General features: G+C 36.2%; 2 protein-coding genes across 3 annotated transcripts; one reads left to right on the top strand and one right to left on the bottom strand.

Annotated features, from left to right (window-relative positions):
• Positions 1–11,145: 11,145 nt before the first annotated feature.
• On the top strand, positions 11,146–22,315 carry LOC139818844 (peritrophin-1). Of its 2 annotated transcripts, XM_071787828.1 has the most exons (4): positions 11,146–11,447; positions 11,604–11,895; positions 19,105–19,515; positions 20,832–22,315. In XM_071787828.1, the coding sequence occupies exons 2-4, from the start codon at positions 11,847–11,849 to the stop codon at positions 21,140–21,142; spliced, it is 771 nt and encodes a 256-aa protein (XP_071643929.1). In that variant the 5' UTR covers positions 11,146–11,447; positions 11,604–11,846; the 3' UTR covers positions 21,143–22,315. The 2 variants fall into 2 exon arrangements, with proteins under 2 accessions (XP_071643929.1, XP_071643930.1); XM_071787829.1 differs by having other exon boundaries at positions 11,146–11,895.
• On the bottom strand, positions 22,307–27,833 carry Cpap3-d (cuticular protein analogous to peritrophins 3-D). The gene is made up of 5 exons (XM_071787830.1): positions 27,674–27,833; positions 26,136–26,354; positions 25,139–25,406; positions 23,112–23,246; positions 22,307–22,891 (listed from the first exon to the last, which is right to left on the bottom strand). The coding sequence occupies exons 1-5, from the start codon at positions 27,726–27,728 to the stop codon at positions 22,876–22,878; spliced, it is 693 nt and encodes a 230-aa protein (XP_071643931.1). The 5' UTR covers positions 27,729–27,833; the 3' UTR covers positions 22,307–22,875.
• Between the last annotated feature and the right edge of the window lie 31 nt (positions 27,834–27,864).

Raw genomic sequence — 27,864 nt, forward strand, 5'->3', positions numbered from 1 at the left:
CTTCTCCCTGTTGTGCTCCTAGTTTTTCTTCTCTCGTCTTCTCCCCTTCTTCACCGATGACAGTTGTCAGAGATCAGCGCCCTTCGCCAGGACGAAAAAGTTGCTCTTCTCAAAGGCTATCTCTCCGAGATGATCTTCGCGGGTGATCTGAACTGATCGACGGATCGGCACCGGTAATCCTTGAGATGGCGCGAATCAAGACGCACGGTGTCCTGATGCTGGATGGGCTGGACCTGATCGCTTCCAGGGCTTTACATAGGGCGGCCCCCACCGCCGCTCCACCGTAGGGTCCGCAGGACCTCAATTACGCGGCGGTGCGCCGCGTAGGACCCTCTTCTTGTTGCGCAGGAAGTGCTTGCGACCGTTGCTTTCGCACCGATTCGTTCATCCTCCTCCTCTTCCTTTTCTCGAATCTCCCTCCTCCACTTCTTACCCGAGGTTTCGAGAACTCCTCATTGGACGAGATTTAGGATGCACCCGAAGGATGCGTGCACGCTCACGGTGATCATTCGTTCTGTCCGAGCTGTTTATCTCTTCTTTTCTTTTTGCCGATCTTTCAAGGGGTTGTTACCGGGCGAATTTAGGACTTTAACCCTTTCATGTCGCGTGTTAAATTCATTAAACGTACGTTCCAAAGACGACCAAAGTTATAAAACTTTCATCCTGGACATATGGTCTCGGTAGATTCAACAGTGTTAAAAATAGCCCCCAATGGCTTGTGGAGAAATGTTTACTTAATTTACTGGCCTTGTTACTTAAAAAATAGAAGAGAAACTTATTGAGCGAAATTAAAGATCTTGTCGGAAATCTTTTGAGCTTTTTATTGTCGGCTTTAATTATCGTTGACAAACTAATCTGAATTACCAACAAAATCGAAAGCTTTAAACGCAATTATTTTGTCGAATTGTTTTGTCGCGTCTGTGCTTGATTCTATCTCCTAGAACTTTGCTAAGCAATAATATCATTTAATAAGTGCATCATTAGGAGAAAAATTATCGCACATGAGCGAATATTTTTTCGAACTTATTAATTTTTATACAGTGTATTATACTTGAGTATTATATTTTTACATTTTTATAAAATAAAAATAATAAAAGAATTATTTAAGGAACTGAATAGATATGTTTTAAATAATAAATACAAAGCAACTTCATAAATATTATTTTCATAAAAAATATATTGATTATATACTACTGTCTTTTATTATATGATTTTTTACATTCATACTGGATTAGAGAAGTGGCTGAGAAGTGGCTCGCCCGTGCTCACACAAATCAGTATAATCCGTATAACATTTTTTTCTTTCGGCAACAAGGACGTTTTATGATCGATGATTTTATCCTTCGAATGTCTTGCTATATTGTCACTTTTTCTTACACTTAATTGATCAATAGGTCTGTTCGTTTCGCTGCACTTCTGACCTAGTGCAATAAGTTAGAATGAAACAAATATAGTTTCTTTTATTCTAACTTATTATGCACTAGTTTAGAAGTGAAAACGAACAGGCCTATTGCGTTATTATTACGAACGCCTAAAAAAATAACAGTTGGTCATTATTTTCCAAACAGCTCAATAATAAGTGTATCGATTTCCACGAGTTAAAAAACCATAATGCACATTCGCAAATTTCGTGATGACATCAGCAACTTAACCGTTTATGGGATTTCCTGTATGAACAAGACGGTGTCCTGCGATTCAGGAAGATGAGGAAAAAATTCCACACCTGTGAGAAAGAGAGAGAGAAAGGGAATGGACCGCGCATCGGTATGCAAAGGTGGACGCACTCTCGAGAGGACTCGTTACGCATTCGTTACCCGAAAGTGTTCCGCGAATGGGTCCTGGAGGCTGCGTGAGCGCGGGCCGCGCCGCATGTAGGAGGCAGGAGGTCCCGGCCGGCGTCCTCCGAGTAGAGCTCATCGTCCTTTTTATTATCTGTTCGGATAAGAGATTCGGCGGTCCCGGCAATAAGGAAGAATTCCGGTCGATGCAAACGATGCAGCCAAAAAAGAGAAGGAAGAAGACGATCGACGTAATCCTGGTATCCGTCGAATTTTCGATTCCTCCGTCTTCGAATCTCGCGTTCGTAATCTTGAGTCACTCGCGATGACCTCGCCCCGTTGCGTTCTTCTTCGGATGACGTGTGTCGTTGGCAAGATCTGCGATATTTAAGGACACGCATAATCATGCGGATCTTTTTGCATGCATAATGTCGGGACTTTTGGAGATGAGGAAAAAAGGAGCAAAATTTTAATCTGATTTGATGCAATTTTAATCATCTCATCTTAATAATTTTATGCATATTGTGATTAGAATAATATTACTTAGGCTCACAGTCATAAATACAATGTATCTTATACTAAATACTTTATAAGAAAATAATAACTTATTTTTAATTTACAGCTTAAATTTTCCAATCTTTTGCGTTTACTCTATCTTGGAGAAGTTTATAAAATTTATATATATATAATTTATATTGGGAATTTGTATTTCATACGTTCAGCAACAAAAGTTTTTATTATCTCTCTTATTTTTTACCTAGCATATTTTTAACTTTATATATTTAAATTATTATACAATAACTTATAAATGAAATATTTAAACAAGCCAAAGTTGGAACGCATTTAATTTATAATTTATTATGCATTATTATATTTGTGAATTAACTTATCTACGGGATTTATGAAATTGTGAAACATTAATAAGAATTTAATAGGATTCTCGCACGACAGCCGCTCGCAGATAGAGACATGTGACCTTACGATCCAAGGTGTATCACGAGAGTGACACCCAAGATAATCCCCCGTCTAATCCTAGCAAATTGACATTTATATCGCGCGTTCGACAAAGCCGTCGTCGTCGTTCGCGTCCGGTCGAGTCCTTGTCGTTGTTTTAACTCGAGTGGCGGCTCGCCTTAGACCTTAGACCGCAGGCCGACAAACTGCAGGGGGATCTAGGATGGAATGCCGACAGGAGAGAGAAACGAGACGGGAATCCCGCTTGCTGGACCGCGAGATCGGCTCAGGGAGAATGGAGTTAACCCTTAGATGCATAGAAAGTGCAACGAATGAGAAACAAGTCATAAACTGCAAGACGAAACAAGTTATAAATTCCAGAAACGTGCTCTTGCATCTCTACTGTTTAGTTATAATTCCTAGAGAAACTCTCTAATCTTACTGTTAAATTTTAATAAACATATATTTTTTTAATAATTTGTTTTGTACATATTTTTAATACTTTTTGAAACATTGAACGACGTTTTGATGCCGTATTAATCATTATATTTAAAAGAATACAGTTTTGTCCGGTAAATAAGATTGTGCAGCTTTATTTTGTTGGCGGTTTTGCAATTTGATTTTTATTGTATTTAAATGCAATATTAATCTATGATCGTAATTAGATTTTATTACAAAATATCGATTCGGCGAACCTGAAAATTATTTTTGCTCTTGTCGAATCGGTAACAATGTTTTTTGTACGCGATGCCGAATCAAATACCAAATCGTATAATAAATTCAAAGTGGCTTACACGGCACGCCACTTACGTCCAAATACGAGGGCGATAGGTATCTCTGCCGAGAACTCGCAAATATCTTGTCGAGGCTTCTTTTGCGTGAATCTCTTTAAGTATCGATAATGAAAACGATACGAGAGATTTCTCAGCTTCTTCATATTTCTTTTCAAGATTTCGATCTTTTTAAGTAATTCAATTTATTTTCGTATTTAAAAAATTTTTATTCTTTAACTACAAATGTTTAAAATCTTTATCTATATTTAACTGAAAGATTGTTCTTGTCAAAAAGGTAACAATAATTTTGTTTATGAATATATTGTATGTATATAAAGTTTATTCAAGAGAAATATATAAGTTGATTGAGTGTTTGAAGACTATCAGATATTTAACGTTACAAAGTTGCAAGGTGTTTTGGTCTCTCGCCGAGGCATAATAAGTTTTCGATGCGTACGGCGCAGTAGGGAGCAAATAAATTTAAACCTTCTAGAAGCAAAATGATTTTATGGCCGCGTAGAAGCAAAGTGGCGAACGCGCTAGCCTGAAGAATGTTGGGAATATTATTCCCTGTCATCTATGATAAATGGCTTTTCATGCTTTTACTTACAACAACAACTTTAATTTGCTAATACAAATAGAATACATGTAATATTACATTTGAATTAATATGTAATATTAGGAGTGTGATATGTGTTAATATCGATTTTTCGGTCTTAAAATTGTTTCTTGGCAAAACTTTTTTTATTCGCCAGAGAATGTTTTAACAAAGTGTATATACGACATACGTTTCTAAAAAATTTTCGACGCATTTCCTTGAAAGCAGATAAAGAACGGATTCTCCTTCCAGAACTTTGCTTAAGTCTTCGAATTGAGCTAAAGCTTTGTCCCGCGTTTGCACTGCACGCGTTCCGTTTGCGCAATGGAACTCGAAAAACAGGTTTGAGAAACGTTGTGCATTAAGGCAGGAACCATCCGAAGCGACGTTAAAAATGCAATCGACGCGCGTTGATACCGTAATGCTCATTCGAATTCATTTCGGGCGTATCGGTACGTCAGACGCGCAGGTTGAAGTGCACGCGCGTTAAGGAACGCGCCTGTCGTAGGTGGTCCGTTGCTACTCTTTACACATATTTATAATTTAGCGCTGAATGATAGAGCGAGCCGCGGAGGGTTATAAGCACTTAGCGCGAGTGCGATAACTTCTTTCAACGATGTTATTACTATCGAAATAAAATGCATGTCAAGTAACATCGATTACGCTCAATTATTTTCACATTTCGTTTATGGGACTTCTTGACAGTAATAATGAAGAGCAAAGATATAGCGTAATTATCGTTTAATTTTAAATCTTCTCGAATCTTCTTTCTCGCGAAACTTATTCTTCTTATCTTCCAGGTACCTTAAAATAAAGTTATGCAGTTGTAGATTAACTGGAAGTATCTTTTATTTAAAATGGTTGAAATTAACACGCTGGATGTCCAAAAGCTATTTATTTAAGGCTTTTCCAAGTGCTGGGACTTGATTCCAATATCCGAGTAATGGTAAATAGAGGTAAAAATATATCACGATTTTCATAGTGCATTTTTCACTTTATATATTTTAACAAATAAGCATAATTTTATTGAAAAATTTCTAGTTTATAAAATATTAAGAAAATAAAACTGTATAAAATATTGCAAAAGATAGCAGATCAGTGGTTGATTTCTGGTGGATCGAAATAAGAGAAAAACGGACACAACCTAGAAAGGTCGTTTATTTTTTTCCTCGTTTATGATCAGTTTGTTTTTTATGATTAATGTTGGAGTACAATGACAAAATTCGTTCGAAGCCTAAAGCGGAGAGTCGAGTTTGCATAAATAACATGCGTGATAAAAAACGAGCAGCAAATTGCAGAATCGACGATAAACATCGTCCGTGGGTGGATGTAAGCGATAAATTCGCGCGGCTCGCATTATTTTTTATACGAAACACGTACAGAGTAATCCAAAAATTACTAAACCTCATAAATAAGGTCAATTAAAGAAGCCAACATATTTTTATATATAACGTGACTTATTAAACGTGGTCTAAATATTAAATATAAAATACGATAAAAAAATTATGAATTATTATAAAAAAGTGAAAATTAATATAAATAATGTATTAATTTTTTTTATATTTTAATTAAGTACACGAGATACATAAATTATTATTTTTCTAATTACCTTGCAACTTTTTATCTTTTTGCAGATGTACGATTCAATTTTTAAGCTTTATCTTTAGCTGACGAATGCCGCTTTTGAGACGCTCTATATAAGACGATCCTTTATATCGCGTTTAGATATTTGCACTTTGTGAGCGGCCGGCCTGTTAGAAGAAAAGAGTCTTTTTAATCGCGAGTCACGACACGCAAGCCATCCTTATACGAGAGTCTAAAGTGGTAATATATGACAAAATGGCGATGTGTAGGCTGTTGTCGGTGATACACACGTAGGATACACATCTGAGATTACGCGTCGTATCGCCGCAGCACGGGTAGCTCACTAATGACAAATGCTACGCCTTTCGCTAACTTTATCATTGCTTTCTGCATTCACAAACGAGAACATTTAATATTTCTGACAAGATTAATTGTCAGATATTTTCTGAGCGACACTTTTATTTCTTAGAGATGAGACAATTCGACAAGCTTATGGAAATTTTCAGTCGCGAAGTACAAGTAAAATGTATAGATTAAAAAAATTGCAAAAATAATTCAATAAAAATGCAACAATATATTTAGAAATATCTTAGAAAGATAACAAGAGGTGAATAATTTGCAGTCAGTTTTTCGTTAATAAAAATTTCTACTCTATACATAATCTGAATCTTTAATCTAATTAGAAAATAAAATTGCGCAACACAATTGAGAATACATATGTATACATGACGAATTATTTAAGAATAATTAATGTCTCTCACAAAATTTTCAGTACTGTACATTCGCGATTATTCACTGGCTAAGTGTCCTATGATGAGAATATAATGATGGGAGTTATTTCGGGGAAGAGACTGTTGGAGGAAAAAGCGAGAAAGCTAGAGGAGGGGATGCGAAACGATGATAAAACAATTAAAAAGGATCCAAGGAGCGGGCAGGGCCGCGAGAGGGTTTTGTCCGACAAAAAAGGACGATGCAATAAAGAAAAATAAAAGGACAGAGGAACACGGTGGACTCGAACGCGCGTCCAAGGACCAGAGGTCCTTGCTCTCCGGGTCATAGCGGTCCACAGACTCCTCGCAACACCTTCCTCTCAGGTCTCTCTCAGAGGCTCTCAAGCCTGGCCTATTCGGCCCCCCCCCCGGCAGGCCTATCAATATCGACGTGACCATATTGGGTTTACATTTTTACAATAGACGGGGAAATTCTTACAACAGATATCATTATGGTGGACACGCGATAGAGTATGATAATAGTTGTATGGAAGAGGCGATTGATGACTGGTAAAAGCGGATTGAGATATTTATCGCGCTGCAGCTATCTGTAACAAAAGCGATAATGGATTATCTCACATGTTACAATTTATCTTTCTACATTTAGGAAGATTATTTTTCGAAATTTTTTAATATTAATCTTTTTTGTAATACTCTTTAAACTTTAATAAAAAAAATTCTTTTGACCCGGGCTATTAAAATTTTTATTCTGAATTTTAATAAAGCTTCCGTTAACTTTATGAGGAATATTAAATATATAGGAAGGAATAACGTGATTTATCGGAATGTAATTTTGTCGTGACATTTCACCTAATTTACATAATCGGTGATATCATATATCAAGTGTCATACCGATGAAAGAGTTGGCCTCGCCTCCACGAGAGGCGTTAGAAAACACGAGACATTTCCTTGTTAATTACTTTCTCGCCGGGACACTTACAATCTCAGCATTTTACGTGATTGCACGCGACTGTAAGTTCCCCGCGTCGCGCGGCGCGTTTCGTAATTTCGCTTGGTGACAGGTGTTCGCGGTTTTCAACAAGGTTCTAATCCTTGCAACACCGTGGCATATAGGGTAGACAGAATCTTAATTCCACGCCTAAGTACTAAAATAGGTGTCATCGAGATATAGAATGAATTATTTTTACAGAAAAATATTTTAGATCCATGCAAAAACTATACAATAAGTATTATGGAATGTATAAAATATTGAACATTGTACAGTAATATAAAGGGAAATATTGTAAAATATAAATCATAAAATGTAATAACACCATAATATGATTCTTTTGTTAAAAAAAAAATTGATTATAAATTTGTCGAGGAATTTTTCAAGTCTGTATCTTCTTGCAAACTTTTTTGAAATAGTGCATTAACGAGTTATAATTCGCGATTTACAATGTTATGCACAAGATTGAAAATATTCTCGAAATAAAATTTTTGAATCACGACTTGAAATAGCTTTTGATTATGTAAGTTCGTCAAAGTAGAAATTTGTTGGCATGCGTCGTGCTGTTACTGCATCCAGTCAATTACGGCAATGTGTGTAACGCGTTAATGCGATTGCATCGCGGAAAGTTGCACTGTCGCGGAATTTTGTATGAGATTGGAAAGAGTGAGTATTGGAGAGAGTGATTGGAGAGAGAGAGTATTAACTCTTAAACTTATATATATCAGCCATTCTCGACATGTTTTAATAATCTCTGAATATCTTTGTGTGTATATAATATATATAAATTCTTATATAAATCCTATTTTATATTATAAAATTAATTTATTAACTGTGCAAGATTACATAAATACGTATTTGAAATCTAAAGACTCAAATAGTTTGAGTACAGGTAAAATAAAAATAATTTTATCTAAATCATATCTAATGGGAGAAAAGTATAAAAAAAATTTTTTTTATATAATGAATTTTTAAATGAGTTATATTCATCTATGAAAATTAAACGATATCTCTATCGAGATGTAACCAGTTTTACTCTAGTGTAACATGGCTTGCCACTGTTCAGGCGTTCTTTTAGAATGTATTGAAAACATTTTGATATACTAATTTTTATAAGAATTTAAAAAAAAATAACATTAAAAATTTCAAGTCTGCCTTTATATTTTATAATTATTAACCTCTCTGCTTTAAGTATATAAATATTCTTGAGAATTAATTTGCATTATAATCTCGTATTTCTCTCTATCATTTATTCTTTAAATTTATCACATTTTAAGTAATTAACAAGACTCAAAATAAGAAGCAATTTAAATTTTCTAATTCTTATTTGTTGTCTTTTATCTTATCCTTAATTTTATTAATTATTATTTTTATAATAAATTTTTTTAAAATTTTTATCTGAGAACTTTAGTTACGGGATAGAAAACACGAACATCCGCGTGACCGCGTGAGTAATTTGATACGTTAACGATCGACCTCCTCTTTTGCAAATCGAGGGTGGGATTGCGAGATAGTTGCGAAACTGGGCGTCCCATTGTTTCATTCTTATGTGTCTCGTTTCCTCTTGTGACCATTCCCACCGAGCATCGTGATAATTTTATCCAACAAACGTCCGTTTTTGTCCTCTCCGTCGTTGCCTTCACTTGCATAAGAGCACCTAGTGAAAATCCTTGAAGTGCCACAGGCTTGAACTCCCTTCATCCTTCCGGGAAGCGTCGGTCATTTAATGCAATATAATTTTTGCTTTCTTTATTCATCAGCATTATTTATTCTTGTTTTGATTTAGAAGAACACAAAGTGAGGTTTCTAGCGGATATCTTTTAATTTCAAAAGTTGGAAAATTTCCGTCTTTGCAACTCGAACAATCTATACGCACTGCGAATGCGCGTTACATAATATTATAAATAAATATATTAAAAATATATTTATCTATCTAACTTCTGAAACGGAGGCAAATACATCAGCATTCTTAGAAAGAATTTTTCCAACTTGTGTGTAAAATCTTTTTCTCTTGATCCCGCAACTAGAAGAAAGCGAAGCTTTGAACAAAAAATAAATATCCTTGGAACGCCTCGAATTCCGTCGCGAATTTCCGTTGGAATTGGAATGTTGCCGTAGGTGAGCGATCAGGATTTCTTTGATGGTCAGGATCGGCGTAGTGATTTGTAGAAATTCCCGGTGGACCACGAGGAAACGAGTGAAAGGAGGCAAGGAGTTACTAATTCGTTATACCTTTCTATGCTCTTAATATCAAGATTACTGTGTTAGTACATAATACTAACAAGTATTGTAATAAGCGTTACAAACAAGCGTTCTTTGACATTTGAATAGACAGAACAAATAGAACAAAATATGTTATAGCATCTTGAAATTATTAAGCAAATTTGAAAGTCGTTTCTCCCTCACGCACAGGCGGTGTTCTCCGTTCTAAAAACAAATTTCCGTCCCTCGTATATTATTATGTCTGTTATATAATCATACATTGTCGTATCAACGTGACACGATTTGCATGAGAAGTAGGCATCTCGTGCGACTCATCGAGAGTGTTTCACCTTTATTTTCACCGTCTCATCGCGTGAAGCTGGCCGGTTGGCCACCCGGGGAGGGAAAGAAACCGTGAAGGCCTCGTCTCGAGGCCGCTCATGCACGCGAAATAAACGTTGCGGTTAACGGTAGCGCTTCGAGATAACGGAAAAGATAGACGCCACGTGCTTGTGAACATCTCGTTTCAGGATATCGCGATAATTATAATAACGATACACGCGATAGAATCAGTTTGATTATTTTGATTATCATTCAAATTTAAGATAAAAGCGCTTGGAAAAAAATTAATTAATTAAATTAAAATTGTGAATTAAAATTAAAACATTAAAGTCGACAAGCGTAAAAAGATAATTATGTAGATAACGTTATTATTATAATAAATTAAAGTAGTAAACAATATTTAAAAAAATAATATGCAAAATTTAATTAAATTATCTTACACTTCTTTCTCAATCTTTATATAATATATAAAAAAGATAAATATTGTAATATTATAATATAATAATTATAAATTACAAATATTCTTTTTCTTTTCCGCTGACGGAAGTCAGCTAAAGTGAATTTTTTTCCTGAATGAATTTTCTTTCCTGTATGTAAATGAAATTTTTACTGAATGAATTTTTTTTCTAATTAATGAGAAAAAATTTTACTCGCACTTCGTGACGATCTCGTTTTCTTCGGAACAGAATTTCACTTCCCCTCTCTTTCGTGGCGGAATACCTGTTCTTCGATCACGAAAGAGTACGTGTTGCAGGCCGAAGACTCGACGGTATCAACTATTAATTAGTCTTGCTCGGTCAAGCCTGGCAATGTTGTTTTATCTACGGAAAATTTGTACCTGACGGAATAGGCGAGTTTTTCAAACACGCATGCTATTAGAATCAGTTTGTCCTACATTATTGAATACTATTGAATACATTTGGAGAATTTGACAGAATATGAGATTGAAGATTTTTGGATGATTTATAATATATCTCCTTTTTATCACAAGTCAATTTTGTGCCATTTCTCAATTATATTTTAATGTCAGTAGTAAATTACTGGAAATGCGACTTTCTATTTATTTATCTTTCTTTCCATCTATTTTGTTGTTTCACATAAACACAATTATTATTATTATTATTTTTAACGATTACCTTTTTATACTGCGTATTATTGATCAACATAGAAAAATGGATTGACGAGAAAAATATTTTAATAAAAGTTTCGGTATTGTCAAGATAAGATATTTATTAACTTAATTACCGGAGCAATGATATAAAAATTACACTTGTATTTACTTAGAAGCCATAGTATTTAAATCGAAGATCTTATTTTTTCCTTTTTTAATTTGTTATCCACAGACGATAGATCTTAATGAGAACTAAATAGAAAATGAGGTCGTCAGCTACTATACAAGTATCATTACGCCCAAGGAAACATAAACAGTCATCCAAAGCAGTCGAAGTGTTAAGTACGAGCTAATGGCCTTCCTCAATATATAATAAATCACCGCAGGTATAACAATTATTATTATTAAGGATGTATGTAAGGACTGTCTCTCTTTTAATGAGTCACGCGAAGGGATTCCATGATGACGAATGCGTTTAACGACGGTGTCATCGGGCGACTATCAGCTTTAGAACGATAGATGAAATCAGGTGTGTTCTCCAGGTAGAGCCTTCCTATGCGGCCCAAGAGATTGGCCGGGGATGGAGAGTGGGGCGCTCATATAAGACACCAAGCAAACGCCTCTCCCAGTGACCAGTCTCGACACGAAAACTCATCAGCCGAGCTTCCTCGGCTCCCACACGACGACGCAGAGAAAGAGAGAATATATTCCCCAGGCGTAAACCAGGAATATTTTGCTGACTAGGGATTGACATTTCGCGTTAGATCTATCGCCGTTTTCGCAGGATGTCGCAGCAGATCCTTCCGCTCGTCCTGGTGCTCCTGGCCGCGCAGGGTGAGTCCTCTTCTGCTTCTTCTTCTTCTTTTTCTCCTCCGTCTTCTTCGGCTTCTCCTTTGTTACTCCTTGCTTCGCCTTGAGGTTCTTAGAGATTGATTGATTGAAGCGACCGCGCAGATTAATATTATTAATTTATCTATCTACGTGCCTAGATATATATTAAATATTGCTTTACATTTATCATTAAAAGACATTTGAGAATTTTTAATATTCTTAATGTCTGTTATCCATTACTAATGTTTTCAATAATTAATCTCATCTCTTAGTGTTATCATTTTATTAATTTAAACTTTATGTGAAGTTTATGGATGTGTAATTAGATTTTTTTTTTAGTAAAAGCAAATTACCATAGTTTTTAAAATTTTATAATAATAATAATGTTAATTTTATAATAATAATAACGCATTATAAAGTTATTAAAAAGAATACATAGGCATTTAATTAAAATTTGTTTTTCTTTTTTTTAATAAAAGAAGATCTTTCTTACGTCACGTCTTAATAAATTTAATTATATCTAGATATTTCATTAAATGTTTTTTATTTTTCTCTCATTTTTTGTAAATGTCTTGTAATAATTTTCATGTTCTTACCATTTTAAAAATTTTATTAATTATTAGTACAGAATATTTTTTATGATTATTATATAAATTAATTATTTTAATTTTATTTTTTAATTTAATAATTACATTTTGTCTTCGGTAACATTATCAACGAGAAATTAATTATAAAGCATTAAGAATTATAATTATAATGATAATGTATTTTAATAATAAAAATGTTTTGAAAAATCTTAACAATTCCTATCTATATTTATAAATTATAAACAATAATTATACATATTTCTTTCGTTACGATAACATCAAAATTAAATGTTTACCAATATTTGTTTAAATAAAATCACGGAAACGACACTCTAGAAGTAAACCGCCTTTGATCTTGACTTGATCTATCGACCGTTCAGCTTTCACTCTCGAGATAGGTACGTCCGCCTGGCTATCTTTATAAATAATAACAGTCGATCAATAAAACCGAGACGTACTGAGCGAGGTGCGAGAATGAAAACGGTGAAATTTCCACGCAGTTGTTGTCGTTTCGCAGTGAAACTGAAAAACCGCACATCGTTCTACTTTCTTTTATAAAGCGATGAACATTGAACGTTATATCGATTAAAGCGATCGTCCTCGTGTCCTTCGCGAGATCGATGATGATTCATGAGAGCGACCTACTTCATTTTTTTCATTTTTTCATGAGCGACAGTTTCGTATCATTTTATCGATATTTATTATTTATTATCAGTCACTAGTATTTATTGTCACTTTCGCATTAGATAAGAAATATTAATTTTCTATAAATAAATATAAATTGTAATTTACCCATAAGTTAGTAATTAAAATCTTATTTCGTTCTTTTATTAATAACATATACAAATTTAATTAATAACTGAATTAATACTGAATAATTTGTAATATATTAAATTAATAATTTCATATTTATTTAACAATTTTTTAGTGGTAGCGAAGGAAACCGGAAGGTTTCTTTAACTCTCCCCGTTCTTAAGGGGGTTCTAACTAATTTTACATAACAAAAATATTATATAATTATTGTAAAAAATTATAATAATACGACAACTATATTTCATTAAATTAATCTCATGTCCAAAATAGAAAAAAACTAGTGGGCGTCAAGTATTTTCGCATGCCAAATTACATAAATACCAATCTGATAAAGGAGAACAATGTCGTGGAGTTAGATAATGAGCTCGGGTACAATTTTCATTGCACAATCCTCGCGACACTGCAGAATCTGTAGTAAACATCGAGTCCACCACTCCGCAATTATTACACGCATCTCCGTAAGAACAATGGTGGCCATTCACCAGGTTTCACACATCTCGAGAACTTTCTCCCGTGTGCCGGGAGTGAAAATATGAAAGTAGCTCACTCTGCAGTTCTCTCTCTCTTTCTCTATCTATCTCTCTGCTTCTTTCCGTTCTTCTTTCGATTATTTATAATTATTTAGCAAACACCCTTTGGGATGAAAATATGCTACTTATTATCTACTAAAATTTTTTAGTTTAAATCTTTAAATATTTCTCTATAAAATCTTCTTTTGCTCTAAAACATGAGAAGCAGAGTTACTTCGATTAATGTATGAACCAAGTAATCTTATTCTTAATTTCTAATTATCTAAATTTTTTTATAATCATATATAAATCATTTCAAACTTGATAGATATATTTTATTCACGGATTCTTGAACTTGACGTTCATATCACCTTTTTCTTTTTTATTTTTCTTTGCAGTTTTTATCTTCGTTATAATTTTATTTTCAATTTTTTTTCAATATTGTATTGTTTCTTTTCAGTATTGTTTTTGCTATAGTAAGACAATTTTTTTTATTTTAAAAAATTTTAATTTATATATGTATATCTTATTATTCAATTTTATTTTTAATCTTTCTTTTCAATCTTTCTCTCTCTGTAGATCACAATGTTTATATCATAAATGCCTTTTTATCATATTTTTTTCGGGATTTGTAGACATCGATGATAGTGGCGAAGGAATCTATCTGATCTTCCTCGAAAAATATATATGATTGTCGATAACTCACATCTTTATAACGCTTACGCAAGAGGTCTTACTTTCTACGACGACATTTGGAAATATTACTTCGGGACTGACCGGCAGCCACCGTGCGTAATCTTCGCGGAGAAAAAAGTTCCATTCATTCATCCATTTATTTATCTATCTGCTTCCCACGCCTGCTTTCCCGACGCCTGCACTTACAGCGCAAAGTTGCAACGTTAACGTGTTGGCCGATTCCGGAAGTGGCGATGTAATAGCGTCGAGTAAAACGTTTCGCTCGACTTAAATTATCGATTGGACGATAAAAAGGGTGCAGATAGGAAGGAAAAGAGAAACGGATCTCGTAAACGCCGTTGTTGTTCCGACGCGGAACGCGCTTTTGTCGAGGAACACGTTGCGCTTTATCGAGTCCAAGCTATAAGGCGGGGGCACTAGCTTCACGTTTCTCGGGTGTTCTACGTTCTACCGGTCTCAAGAAGGATCGAGTTTGCTTATTTATCATGGAAGGAAACGTGAGAAAGTCAGCAATGAAAAAGAGAGAGAGAGAGAGAGAGATTTATGATTTGGTTTGCTCTTTGAAAATAATCCGGATACATTTTTTCGTCAAATCCGGTAAGAGGAATTTAGGTGACATTTAATCCAATAGCAGGAAATTTAACAAGAAACGTTTTTATTTCAACTGTTGGCGTGACATTTAACTGAAAATTTTGACAAGTGGCCACTGATATTGAAAAAATGAGAAATGTTAACATAATAAAGATAAAATCCACCTGAGAAAGGGAAAAATCAGTGAAATTTAGACATATATATTAATATCTTCTAAGCAAAATTTATTTCTTGCAGCGAAAATTCAGTCTTGTACAAGAAAATAGTTTCCCCCGAATAATCAAACGTCGAAATTATGTGAGATACTTTTTCAAGCTATTTATATTTTTATTGCGCGTTATTTCTCAAGTGTACTTTCTAAAAATTAACGATGATGCTTCACGCGCTGATCGTCCATCACCGCCAATAAATCTATACCACGCCGCGCGCCGCGCGAGAATTCTTCCCGCGCGGCGCAAAGTCGATTCCTCGTAAATCCAAGGCGAGGGACTTCCTTAAACCGTCACTTATCCGGAGCTTCGTGTTTTGCGCGGAGCGTGAAATGCCCCTCGCGAGGAGCAAAGCCACCGCGCCGCGCCGGCCGATCCTGCTTTCTGCGGCGAGCCAGTTGCAACCGCAGAGAGCCATTGCGGCTTCGAGGCTACTTGCCTACGAGGAGTCGTAAAGGAAGGGAAAGTAACCCGGTGCCATGTTAACTAAGCGTCTCGTTTGCGTAATTCGCCACGACGCGGACGTCTCCGTGGATGTCTCCACCTATTCGCGGCACCGTGACGACCGCGCGCGCAAATCGATTAATCGCGCCGGTCTTACATCCAACTGGATTTATCTTCGTCATTTTTCGAGCGCGGGATCGCCCTCATGGGTGGGCCACGGCTCTTATTGCGGACCCTTGACGGCGATTCTTGAAGCAGGATAATGCCTGATAATCGCATTACTGTCTGAATACGTGTTGCAGTCATCGACGATCGCAGCGAGAATTTCTTCTTATACCCCTTCGAGAAAGAGATAAGAATCTTTTTTTACATTCTTTATTGTTTGATTAACAAAAAATAAGTAAAAATAATATCTGAAATCGATAATTTGTATTATATATAACAAATATATTTTTTAAAAAAGTTTATATCGCATAATTGTAGAAACAGAGAAAACAAAAATATTATAATATACTTTAATTTTGCAGCAAAAACGAATTTATCTCAGAAATCAAAATTTCCAATATTTAATATTCTTAAAATTTAAAATTCCATTACTGTTTATTATTTTACGCGCAAAGTGAAAGAACGTTAGAAATACGTTTCAGAAATACAATTTTAAGTTACATTTATGAGCTTTTTAGATTTAATACTTTTAAGATTTTAGAGTTTTAAAAAAACATAATTAGAGAAATGCATAGATATATATTTAACAATTTAGATATTATAAAGATATTTTTAGCGATAATTAAGGCCATAGTTTACGCAATCCATGCCGGTGGAAACTCACAATCTCTAGACGTCCTTTCTCAGACAGGCAAAGCTTGCTTCCCCACGAGATTATTCGTATCGTGAGATCGATCGTGCTTCGCTTTCCTTCCCTTATCCGTTCAGACTAGTTGGCCAACAACGTGCAACTTTTCTATGGCTAAAGGCTATGACATAAAAGTATATTTATAGCATATAAACGTGATAATCAACGAGACGATTATACTCGAGATTGCACTATCACTATAGTTTGATAGAATCTGTTCTGTTTTGTTTTGACGCTTATGTAGATGTGGAAAATTCGGAAAACCCTTTTCAAGATCCTGATTTTCCTCTACAACGTCCTGAAAGATGTGAAATTTCGTTATTTCGGTACTTATGCATTCTTAGCGTAACTTGTAATGATACTATGGATTTTATAATCAAAGATAATTTGACATAATATAGTATAATGAGTCTCACTATTAAAGTCTCACTTTAATAACGTAATCAAGATTGAGATGAAAATAAAAGTTTTGAGGCGTGGTACCACACATTAGAAATCCTTTGCGAAATGGTTTTAGAGATAGGGTCATGATCCCTCGTTTTGCTCCGAGCACCGAGAGACAGAACCTGTCGAAGATTCCGGTCGGTTCCTTTCTGAAGATCTTTTATTTTCATCTCAATCTCGATTTGCAGATCCTGAGAGAGAAAGAGATTGAGCAAGAGTGAGGGCTCCATTCCATTCTCAGATTGTATCTCGAGTAGGCGGAACAATGCATGTAGCTTACAAGTTATAAGAAAACAGGAGAAAAAAAAATAAGAAGAGATGAGAAATAAAATTGAAATTGTTGACGAATGATATGCCAATTTATACTTTTTGTTTCATAAAATAAAATGAATGGAATCAAGAAACTTTTTCCTTTGCAAACTAAAATAAATTAATATTATTGTGGAGAGAGAGAGAGAGAGAGAGAGAGAGAGAGAGAGAGAGATTTTCCTATAATGCAACATTAACTTCTTAGAAAGTTAACTAAAAATAAAATTGAAATTTAAAATTAAAACAAAATTGAAAATTTACATTAAGTCAGGATTAAAGTACACATGAAGAAACAAAATTAGAGTGGAAATTAAAAAGAAAGTAAAAGATAAAACTGAGAAATAAATATAACTTTATCGCTCTACGATGAAACATTCTTCCAACTGGAAACGAGGATGAGAATGACATTAGGCTAATCGACCGGTTGATCGAATCTTTCGTGCGCTAAAGGGGGACCGATAAGGTCCATAGAGGTGGAGCAGGGGTGTGCAGCAGAACTGCCCCCGAAGGTTGCAAGTCAAGGCTATAGACACTTTCACTCGAGAGCAGTCTTGGGAGCGCGCCTCGTGCCGGCTTCCCACCTTATTTTACTATTTGCTTTTCCGTCGAATCATTAGCGAAACGATCGGACATCATGGTAAAACGGCGCCAGCAGTTTATGTTGCGTACTTTCGATTTGCACATGCTACTCTGACGCAGATCTCGAATGAAAATACAATAGTCTCTTTAATTTCTTAATTTAATTTAGAATTAAAGATAAAAGGAATAAACATAGAAATACAGGCATTACAAAGTAACGTTGAGTGACTTGTTCAAATCTTCTAGAAAATCGTCTAGGAAAAGTTGTAAAATAGTCCCGTATAAACCCCGTGAGAAAAACAACATATTTATATCTTTGATGAGAGGAATGTCCTGAATGAAAATACATATATCCTGAAAGAACGATATCATCGGCATCTAGTCTCAATTTTTTATTCGACGTGGATGTCCTTGTGCGAAGAATTGCGCGTAATCTTTCGCGGATCGGCGAAAGAGATTCGTGATGTCATCCTGCTGCGGAATATCAAACATTTTCTACGTAACGCGGAAAAAGGATATACACTCCATTTCATATTATTCGACCAAGTGATATCCTTGAGCGACGAATTAATTCCGCACATATAACTTTCGAATTGACTCGACTTATCGTGACGCTAAACGACTGCGAAATTGCACTTCGCCAGAATCAAATTTATATGCCGGCATATCCTTGATATTCGCCGAGGCGCTCGGTGTCCTTCGACGAGGACACGTGCAGGTGGAATTCGTGATTTTGATACGTCGATACGTGCACTCCGATATTCCGTAATCGCGGCTCATTAAACGGGGAACGAAAGGGAAAGGAAAGGATAATTAACACTTATCGAAAAAGGTTAATGACGCGATAAATTGGCGGATAAATTTGAGAGCTCCATTAATGAGCTTCTAGATAATTTACGTAGCAACGATTAGCGTTGAGAAAGTAGGGAACTGAGGCAAAAGGAAACCAGGAAGAGGAGAAGACTATTATCTTCAATCATAAATTAATCATGCACGAATGTGGAAATAAGTATTCTCCTAAATTCCATATAAAGAGACCAAGCTCCTAATCCTCCAAAATAGGATTTCTCTTCCTCGCCGTGATCCCAGGCATTATTCGATTCGAAACCATATCCCAAGGAGTACGAAGGATAACTCGGCTACTTGTACTAGTGTGTTTACACTTTCGCGCTTTACAGGCTCGCTTGGCCAGAAGCAGCAGCAGGAGGACCCGTGCCAGACGAAATCGCGAGTGGTGGGCGACGCCGAGTACTGCGATCGCTATTGGGAGTGCGTGAATGGTCGCCCGGAGCTGTTCGACTGTCCGAACGGCCTCGTGTTCGCCGGCAAGCACCGCGGCGTCACCGAGGGCTGCGATTATCCGTGGCGCGCGAACTACTGTGACGGCAAACGCCAGGCGAATCCGCCGATCCCGACCGAGCACTGCGACTGGCTGTACGGGATCTTCGGCCACGAGACGTCCTGCACCAGGTACTGGACCTGCTGGAACGGCACCGCCACCGAGCAGCTCTGCATAGGCGGTCTGCTCTACAACGAGCGGGCCAGGTCCTGCGACTGGCCTGAAAACGTCGAGGGATGTCAGAAGCATCGTAAGTACTATGATCGAGAGGCCGAGAGGTTGCGAGCGGATTTTATTAGAAAGTTGCTGGAATTTATATACCAAGACCTGAGACGTTTGATGAAGAGAGAGATTAAACACCGGAGTTTATTGTCTTGCACAAGAAATGCTGTAGTTGATGATCGGATGCCGTTTGAAAACCGTGAAGTGTGTTAAGGAATATTTTTAGGAATAAGGAAGCGCGATATTTCGCGAATAACTCTAATCGAATATACTTTAAGTTGGATCTCTTCACTTTCTTATTTATCTTCGTAACCGGAATTAATTGCATTCGTCTGAATTTAAACGGAGGCGCAGTTTTAGACTGATTGAATTCGCGAGTAGCGGAATCACTATAACGATCATTTTCACTTTCGAAAGTGGGCGGACAGGACGAGATGCGTTTCCTCGTATCTACTTCTCGGTTCTTTCCAGAAGTCAGTGCCCCAAGGAAAAATGGGCGAGGCACTTAATTAGCATTCGAAGTGAATTCTCGTCGCGCCTTTCTCCCCCTCTTCGCCCTCGGGAACCGATAAAACGCGCTTATTAATTCGCATCGCCTCTCTCTGAATGTCAAACGCCAGCCGATGCATCAATCGTATACGCGAGTTCGTATCTCTTTTTTCAAAAGGTTGAAAACTAATCAAGAATATTTCAAAATTCGGATAAATATTGAATATTTTTTGCAATGTTTTAAAAGGAATATTAAGAAGAAAAAGATGACAAAAAGTTAATCAAAACATATATTTTTAAGTAATTTTTTTACTTATAAAAATGCTCTATTTAAATATTTATGATATTTAATTAATAATTGATTAGTTAATTTAATATTTTTGGAACTTTTTGAGAAGTCTCGAAAATCACGGTAATAACTTTCATACATATGCAAAGTGAAAAAAAAGAGACGAATATATATACACTGCATAATTAAATTTCGAATTAACCATCGTAGATCAGAATGAGATCCCGAATGAAAGTTTTCGACTTTCACCGAGTCGATATATCGCGTCAGTTCGCAACGAAGCAATAATAAGAAATTCATAAAAAAAAAAAAAAACGACCGACCAATGCATCTTGCTCTTTTGCTACATTAAAATATTTTGAGTCTCTTAATAATAAATAAAAAATAATATAATAAATAAAATTTATTAGAGTCATAGATCATGGTTGACATACTTTTATGTATATAAACAATACGGTCTTGCATATCTCGGTCGTCATTAACCAGCCAGCGTCCTCGAAAGCGTTGAGAGCCTTAGGCACACGTCCCAGTTAGTCTAGAAATAAGACGCAGCCTAATATTTGCAGCGCTCTGCAACGACGACGCCAACGGTAACGTGCCGCTGGGCAAGTCGTGCAACCGTTACTGGCAGTGCCAGGGTGGTTACCCGCGGTTGCAGCGCTGCCCGGCCATGCTGGTGTTTGACAGGCGGTCGTTGAGATGCGTGGTGCCCCCGACGGAGGACTGCGACGTGCCCACGACACCGCCGCCTACCGAGGGCGAGCTGTCCGACGGTCGCAACGAGCAAGAGCCTGAAGAGGAGAACCTGCCGCCCGGCGTGCCGCCTCTGCCGTCGGGCGCCCTGCCGATTCCACTGCGGGCGCGTCCCAGGAACTAAAGCAGCAGCAAGGTCGTCCTGTCCCGGCCTTGGAAGGACGAAGGAAGCGCCAGGAGATCCCTTCTCAATAAGCGAGATCCCCGAAAATCGTCAATCGCCGCGGAGAACTCGAGCAGTTCTCTCTCGTCGAGTCTCTCCCAGGTTCTCGCGCGATCTTGCAGTTCCGTAATTTCATAATTCTATAGAATTCTCGTAGAGGATCGAGATTTTTAAAACTCTTAGATTTTTTAAAGTTCCAAAATTAATCCCCGAATGTCGGACAAGTTGAAGTCCCGCGCGATTCCGTATTACTTCCTCAAGGAAAAGTTCCGTTCTTTCTCCTGGATAAAATTTTGATTTTACCTTCGCCATATAAGGATTTAATTTTCAGATACGAATATGAAATTCAAAGTTGAGCAAAAGTGAGAGTAACAACTGCTTATTAATCACACAGTTCTCGGTTCTTCCTAATTAATGAGGAACGAATTTATTATTTTAATTAATTCACGAATAAAAAATGCATTCGTGAGAAACTTATTATTTCAATGAATTAATTTAAGATCTAAGATAAATCAACTTACATGAAAAATGGAATAAAACTTTCTAGCTATTTAATAACAGAACATAAAACAGATGATAAAAGTTCTCAAAGACACTTGAATGTTTTTTTACAAATTTCGAAAAATTGTAATAAAATCAACCAAGCATGATCGATCTCTTAAAAGTTTCAGGTAATATAAAATAAAAATCTCATAAAAATATTAAATAAAACCTAAATTGCAAATAAAAAGTAATATAGAATAAATTGCGACAAATTCAGTGAAATGCTTTTTATCAGAATTGTTTTTCAAAAAACGGAATTAGACTTAATTAAAAGGAGGAAATTATTTTTGAGGACCGAAACTTGTCGACATTCATCGATCCGTCCATGTCTGAGCGATCGAGCTCTTCTCCCCCATCAATGGTGATTCGTATTATTAATTGATAACAATGTTAATTAATGAACATCTCGTTTTTCGGTTCCCGAACCGTTCACTATTCGCCCCCGTCGCATCAGTCGAGATGTAAATATTTTCCCCACATCCTCTCACTCTTTCCTCTTCCTCCCACATCCCCCCGCGCTCTCTTAATCGTAAGACTCGTACCACGTATATGTAGATCGATTGGAATAAACTGTACGTTGTATATTTTTTATACGCATGTCCAGATTTTATTCAATGTTGCCTGGCTGTACATTGTTACTATATATTTATCATAAATACATTATATGTATTACATATCGTATTGCATAAATACACTATATGTACTACATATCGTACTTGCTCTTCACGCACTGCACATGCAATTGGTCCCCTCTAAACGTCTATTATCAATAATAATTTACGTTTGATACATCTTCGTCTATTGGCAACGCCGAACCGAAATCTAACAGGAATATACATCTATTATTCTGATTTTACTAATTAATTTCTTCCAATTGTTCTCTGTGTATAAAAGATATTAAATAATGTCTTGTAATTTATGTTCGTAATTCTCTTGATTTTTATAATTGATTTCTTTCTTAGCTTTCATAATCCATTTCTAGAACCAATCTTTGTCCTGCGATAATTCAATTTTCTACTATTTTCTATGATTATAAACCTTTTTACCAAGATTTAATTCATAATCGGACGTATAATTTTTTGTCGTTTGATGTTCGTTGATTTGTATTGCTGATTTAAAATACCGGGTGATTGTCAGGAACGTCTCCACGTTTAAACGCCATTTGAGCTAAAAAATATATAAATATACAGTTAGAAAATTAATATATTTTTACTTACATTCTGCAATAAACTAAATTGAATTAGCATATATCTCGATTTCGAGATAATAAATATGTAGTTTTGTACATTTTTTCGACAATATTTTAAGACTTAAGTTTAAGTTTGTTTCAAGTCAAGCAGAAATTAAGATCTAGATTTGTAGCTTTTAAAACATAAATTATACAAACCAGTGAGGAACTTCTTCCGGATCCAGGCAAGTCAGGCTCACCGAATCGAATAGTTTTCCTTCTCCGCAGGTAAGAAGTCGCGGATGTCCGTCCACACAGGTGATCAACCTACCGCAATCACTCGGCACGGGGAATCTAAAAATCGTACCATTTGTAAATTTTTGGTTCGCGTGGATAAATAGAAAAATCTCAATTTACAATTTAATTTTAATGTTTAATAAGAATTGCTCTTTTTTAAAATTTACAGCAAGATATTTACGATTTCGTGACCGAGAAAAAATTGTGCAGTTCCAAGTTATTGCAATATTAAATAAAAACTTTCTCATTTTTATCTTGGAAGATCGTTTCTCGGCGTTCAGAACAGCATAATTTGGCATAATTCGAGGGAAAAGAATAACGTGTTTGTTAACGTGGCAAAAAATTGAATATTTAAACAAAACATGCGCATTTATTTCACCGTCTCTTTTTCTCTGTCTTTTACTCTTTCTTTCGATTTTTCTCAGAAGAACGACCGGTTCTTAAATCAAAGCGCCACGCATAAACGATGTGGCATTTAACGACGTTGACTCCTTTTACTCTCACGATCTTCAGTGGCGGACAATATTTCTTCCCAGTGGATCTTTCTCGTAATAAAAGAGAGAAATAGGAAAAAAGAAAGAAAGACCAGGATAAAGAATTTTATTATACCTTGCGGTTGCGTGTGGTAAAATAATCACACACACATTTCAATAAATAATACGCAATCGAGAATTTATACGAGTGCATGGGTCGTGCGCAGAAATCTGACGATACGATCAAATATCTCTAAATTTTGATTACAATTGCTGGAAAGAGAATATAGAAGATGTGTTGAGCTGTCGAGAATCTCGAATATAATCAGTCACCAGAATATAATCTTCAGAGAAATATTTAAATTAGATATGAGATACAAATAAATACATATAAGATAAATTGATTTTGATAAACAGAAAAAAGAGAATATATTGCATAGATTGTGTTGCAGAAATTATTGCAAGCTTAATGTAATTGATAAGCCACTTATCAATCAGTATTATTAGGAAAAAGAATGGCATTGATAACAAGTTTGCTCACAAAAACTTGAGAAGCTAAATTCTTTTAGTCTTTCAAGAATAAGCGAGGAAGAAAAGAAAGCGAATACTTAAAAATGTCTCGAGTGCGTCGACCCCAGGTTTTATTTCCGCGTGAACTCTCATTAAGGTAGCTGTCTCGCTACGTGCTAGTCATGTGACTGTTTGTAGGTTTTCACGTTCAGAAATATATTTCAGGCAATTTTTGCTAAGGGAAAAATAATTTTATGAATTATGGTGTAAAATTTCATACGTGACAAAGTATGTTACTTTTTCCAAATTATGTGATTTTTCTCATTTGACTCCGTTTTGATCAGCTGATCATGCGAGTCGTCGAGAAAGGTTACAAGTGAGGTTACATCTCCTTTTCGATTGAATTTTGACAATTACTGAGAAAGGGTTTCGAAACGCATGACAGGGGTGTCAATCACTATCCAATTCGGCTAAGAAAGACGAGCCTGCAACTACAGTGATTAGCCAGCGGCGTTGCCAAGTCTTCCCAACCTCACCTCGACCAAAAAATGTCTGCTCGATTACCGCATTTTCACTAAAATAAACTAAAAAATTAGCAGCGAAATCTCCGGTAACCTATATATTTTATGGTTGCATCGGATTCTTCGAAATCTAATGTACAAAAAGCAATGTTTTTTTCTCACTTCATCTAATCGAAAAATACGAAAATATGTGATTGAAACCGTGATAGAGCCTTCTTTTCTGTATGAAGTAATGCAAAATTTGTGATTTTCGAGATCGATTTTCTAGAGTAAATAGTCGGTAAGGAGCCACAGAAAAAATCGACTGCAAAGCTGATCATATAATTTGATATAAAAACCAAAATCGAAAACTTTATCTAATACATGCCCTGACGAGACAGCTACCTTAAAGAGTGATTTCTCGGAAGTGCGTCCCGCATATAATCCGCCGTGGCACGTACATTACCTCGGGTAGGGCCAGAACTTGGCGGCGGGGCTGTGGGGGGGCAGCTTGTGCGGGCACTTGAATCCTACTATAGTCTCGGGGTTGCAGAAGGGGATGAGCTCGTCCGGCCAGACGCACGTGTGGGTCTTGGCGTTGTAGACCAGGCCAGGGTCGCAGTGAGCCTGAAGCGGGTCACCGTGGACGCACTTGATGTAACTGGTGCTGCAACTGTCGCTCTCTGGGTACATACCGAATTGGTACTCGCAACCTGGGCTGCTGATCGGCGTGTCTGCAAAGAAGGAGGATCGAGAGTTCCGGAGTGAATTTGAAGATAGACTAAACGCGCCATTTGACAAGAAAGAGATTTCTTACTTCATATTTTTTTTCATAAATATTGTAAAAGTAGACAATTTCAAATCCTCCTGGCCAAAAGAATATCTATTTAGAATAAAATGCATCGATACGTTGTTACTGGTTTTTATTAGCGTCAACTTTATTTGGCGTAATAAGTATGAAAAACAAGACTGAAAACTGGAAAGTCATGCGACTGCGTTTAAACGTTAATAATCCGGTTGAGAGATAAGCGATCTAAAGAGATTCGCTTGAGAACGAAATTATAATGATTGACGTTAACGTGACCTACTAAAGCCGCCAAAAAAAATTACTTGTGTTGTACTGCTCGTACAACTTTTACTTTCCCAACAATATTTCTTTCGCATGACTGATTTTTACATTTATATAAGTTACATGGTTTTACGAAAAAACAGTAATATAAATAATAAATATATATTTAAATAATAATGAAAAGACACACCAACTTTAATGTTAATTTATTTAATTGTATATATATCTTATTTTTTATTTTATGTCATTTCTATGCAATAGCACTTTTTCAAATGACATCTTTGTCAAATGTTCAGTAGGTACTTCTCTTAAAAAGAGACAGATAAAGATCGAAGAAACTTTCAATAAGTATAAACGACTGATTCGAATATCGTGAATGTAGCGTGGTACTTACAGTCGGCCTTGCGATGGCCGCAATCAACGGCCCAATTATAATTGCAATGATTATGGACGGCACCGTGTCCGTCGAATAAAAGTCCGTTCTCACAGTATTCGAAGGTCAGCGTGCCGTTCGTGCACAAGAAGAAGGCCCCGCAGTCCTCGGGGTGAGCGTAAGCGTGGATCCCGTAAGGATCGGGGCATGGCGGAGCATCGAGTAGGGCGGCACCTTGGGCTGTAAAATGAAAATTTGCATGACGAAAAAAATTACAATTCTCCATTAATAATGAATCTTTATTCTTTTAATATGAAACTTGAGTGAGATAACGTTGTAATAATTGTTATGCAAAAAAATATTGTATATATAATATTAATTAAAACATAATAAAACGGAATATAATTTATTTTTAATACGACATACATATTATAAATTATAATTTATTATATATAATAAATTATTTATTATATATAATAAATTATTGCGTTTTATTATTGTATATTATATTGTATATAAATAAATAAAAATATGTATACATATAATTACTCTATATTAATCGTTATTCCGCGCGTATTTGTGCAAACTTATGCAAATATATTTTACTGGAGAATTAATGAAAGTAAAATGTGTTTTATCATAATTATGAAAAGAAACACATACGTTGACAAAGCGTAAATTATATATAGCTTAATATAGCTATATGTAGCTCGTTTTTCTTTAAATGACGCATTTTGTGACGCATTGTCTTATTCGAATAAAGAATAAACAAACGAAAATACCGGAAAACAGAATTTTGTCGGTCAAGTTTGATTACGTATAGATTTAAAAAAATTCGTTTTGCATGACAGCCTCGCGAATGTCGGTTTTCTTAAATTTTTTTCGCGAACACGCGAAAGTGAAACTTACAACAGCGTGGCGAAATATAACGTGGGCACCATATTTATCTTTCTATACAGAAATGCAAAAAAGATACGGAAACATAAACGATTTATATCAAGAACCGGAGATTCAAGACCGAAAAAAATAGCGATGGTCGATAAATCAAAATCATTTTTGAAGAAATTCTTGCAGGCATAAAAGAATGTATAAAATAGAACGTTTCAAAACATAAAATTGAAATATCCAATAATTTTTTAAGATTTAGCGCAATTTCTCGTAAAAAAATAAAACTGATTAAAAATAGCGTTTGAAAAATTATCCCGCTACACAATTCAACTACGTCGCAGATCGCTCCGTTACGTTTATCATCGATCACCTCGGAATGTTCGCCGTTATGTCACACACGCGAATCTTAACATATGGTGTCTCGTCGGTGAAAGTCCCGTGGGCTCGAGCATGATGTTGCAACCTGTCAGGAGTCTACGGCGAGGAAGAACGCGTTCACGCCTGCGAAGAGGCAGTCCTCGGTGCACGGAGGAAGACGAGAAGCGCATTCCGAGGCGGAGATGCACACGCACGGAGATGCGAGAGGTATAGGGTTCGAGCGCGTAGGCGAGGTGAAGGTAACCACCTCGCGGGTTACGGTGGTTGGCGGTGGACGGTGGTGGTGGACTTACCACGTGCCAGGACCGCCAGGAGCAGCAGCAGGGTCACGCTCCGCGAATAGCTCATCTTTCCGGCACTCTCTTCGGCTTGACTACTGTCTCTGACGGCGAAGTTGGCGATTGGCGCGCACTTTAGGTGTCGGCCTCGGTGCACCTCCGGACGGGAGATCTCGTCTCCCTTCACTCCCTTCACCGCCGGCTTC

The sequence above is a fragment of the Temnothorax longispinosus genome, chromosome 9 (assembly GCF_030848805.1).
Source record: "Temnothorax longispinosus isolate EJ_2023e chromosome 9, Tlon_JGU_v1, whole genome shotgun sequence".
NCBI lineage: Eukaryota > Metazoa > Arthropoda > Insecta > Hymenoptera > Formicidae > Temnothorax > Temnothorax longispinosus.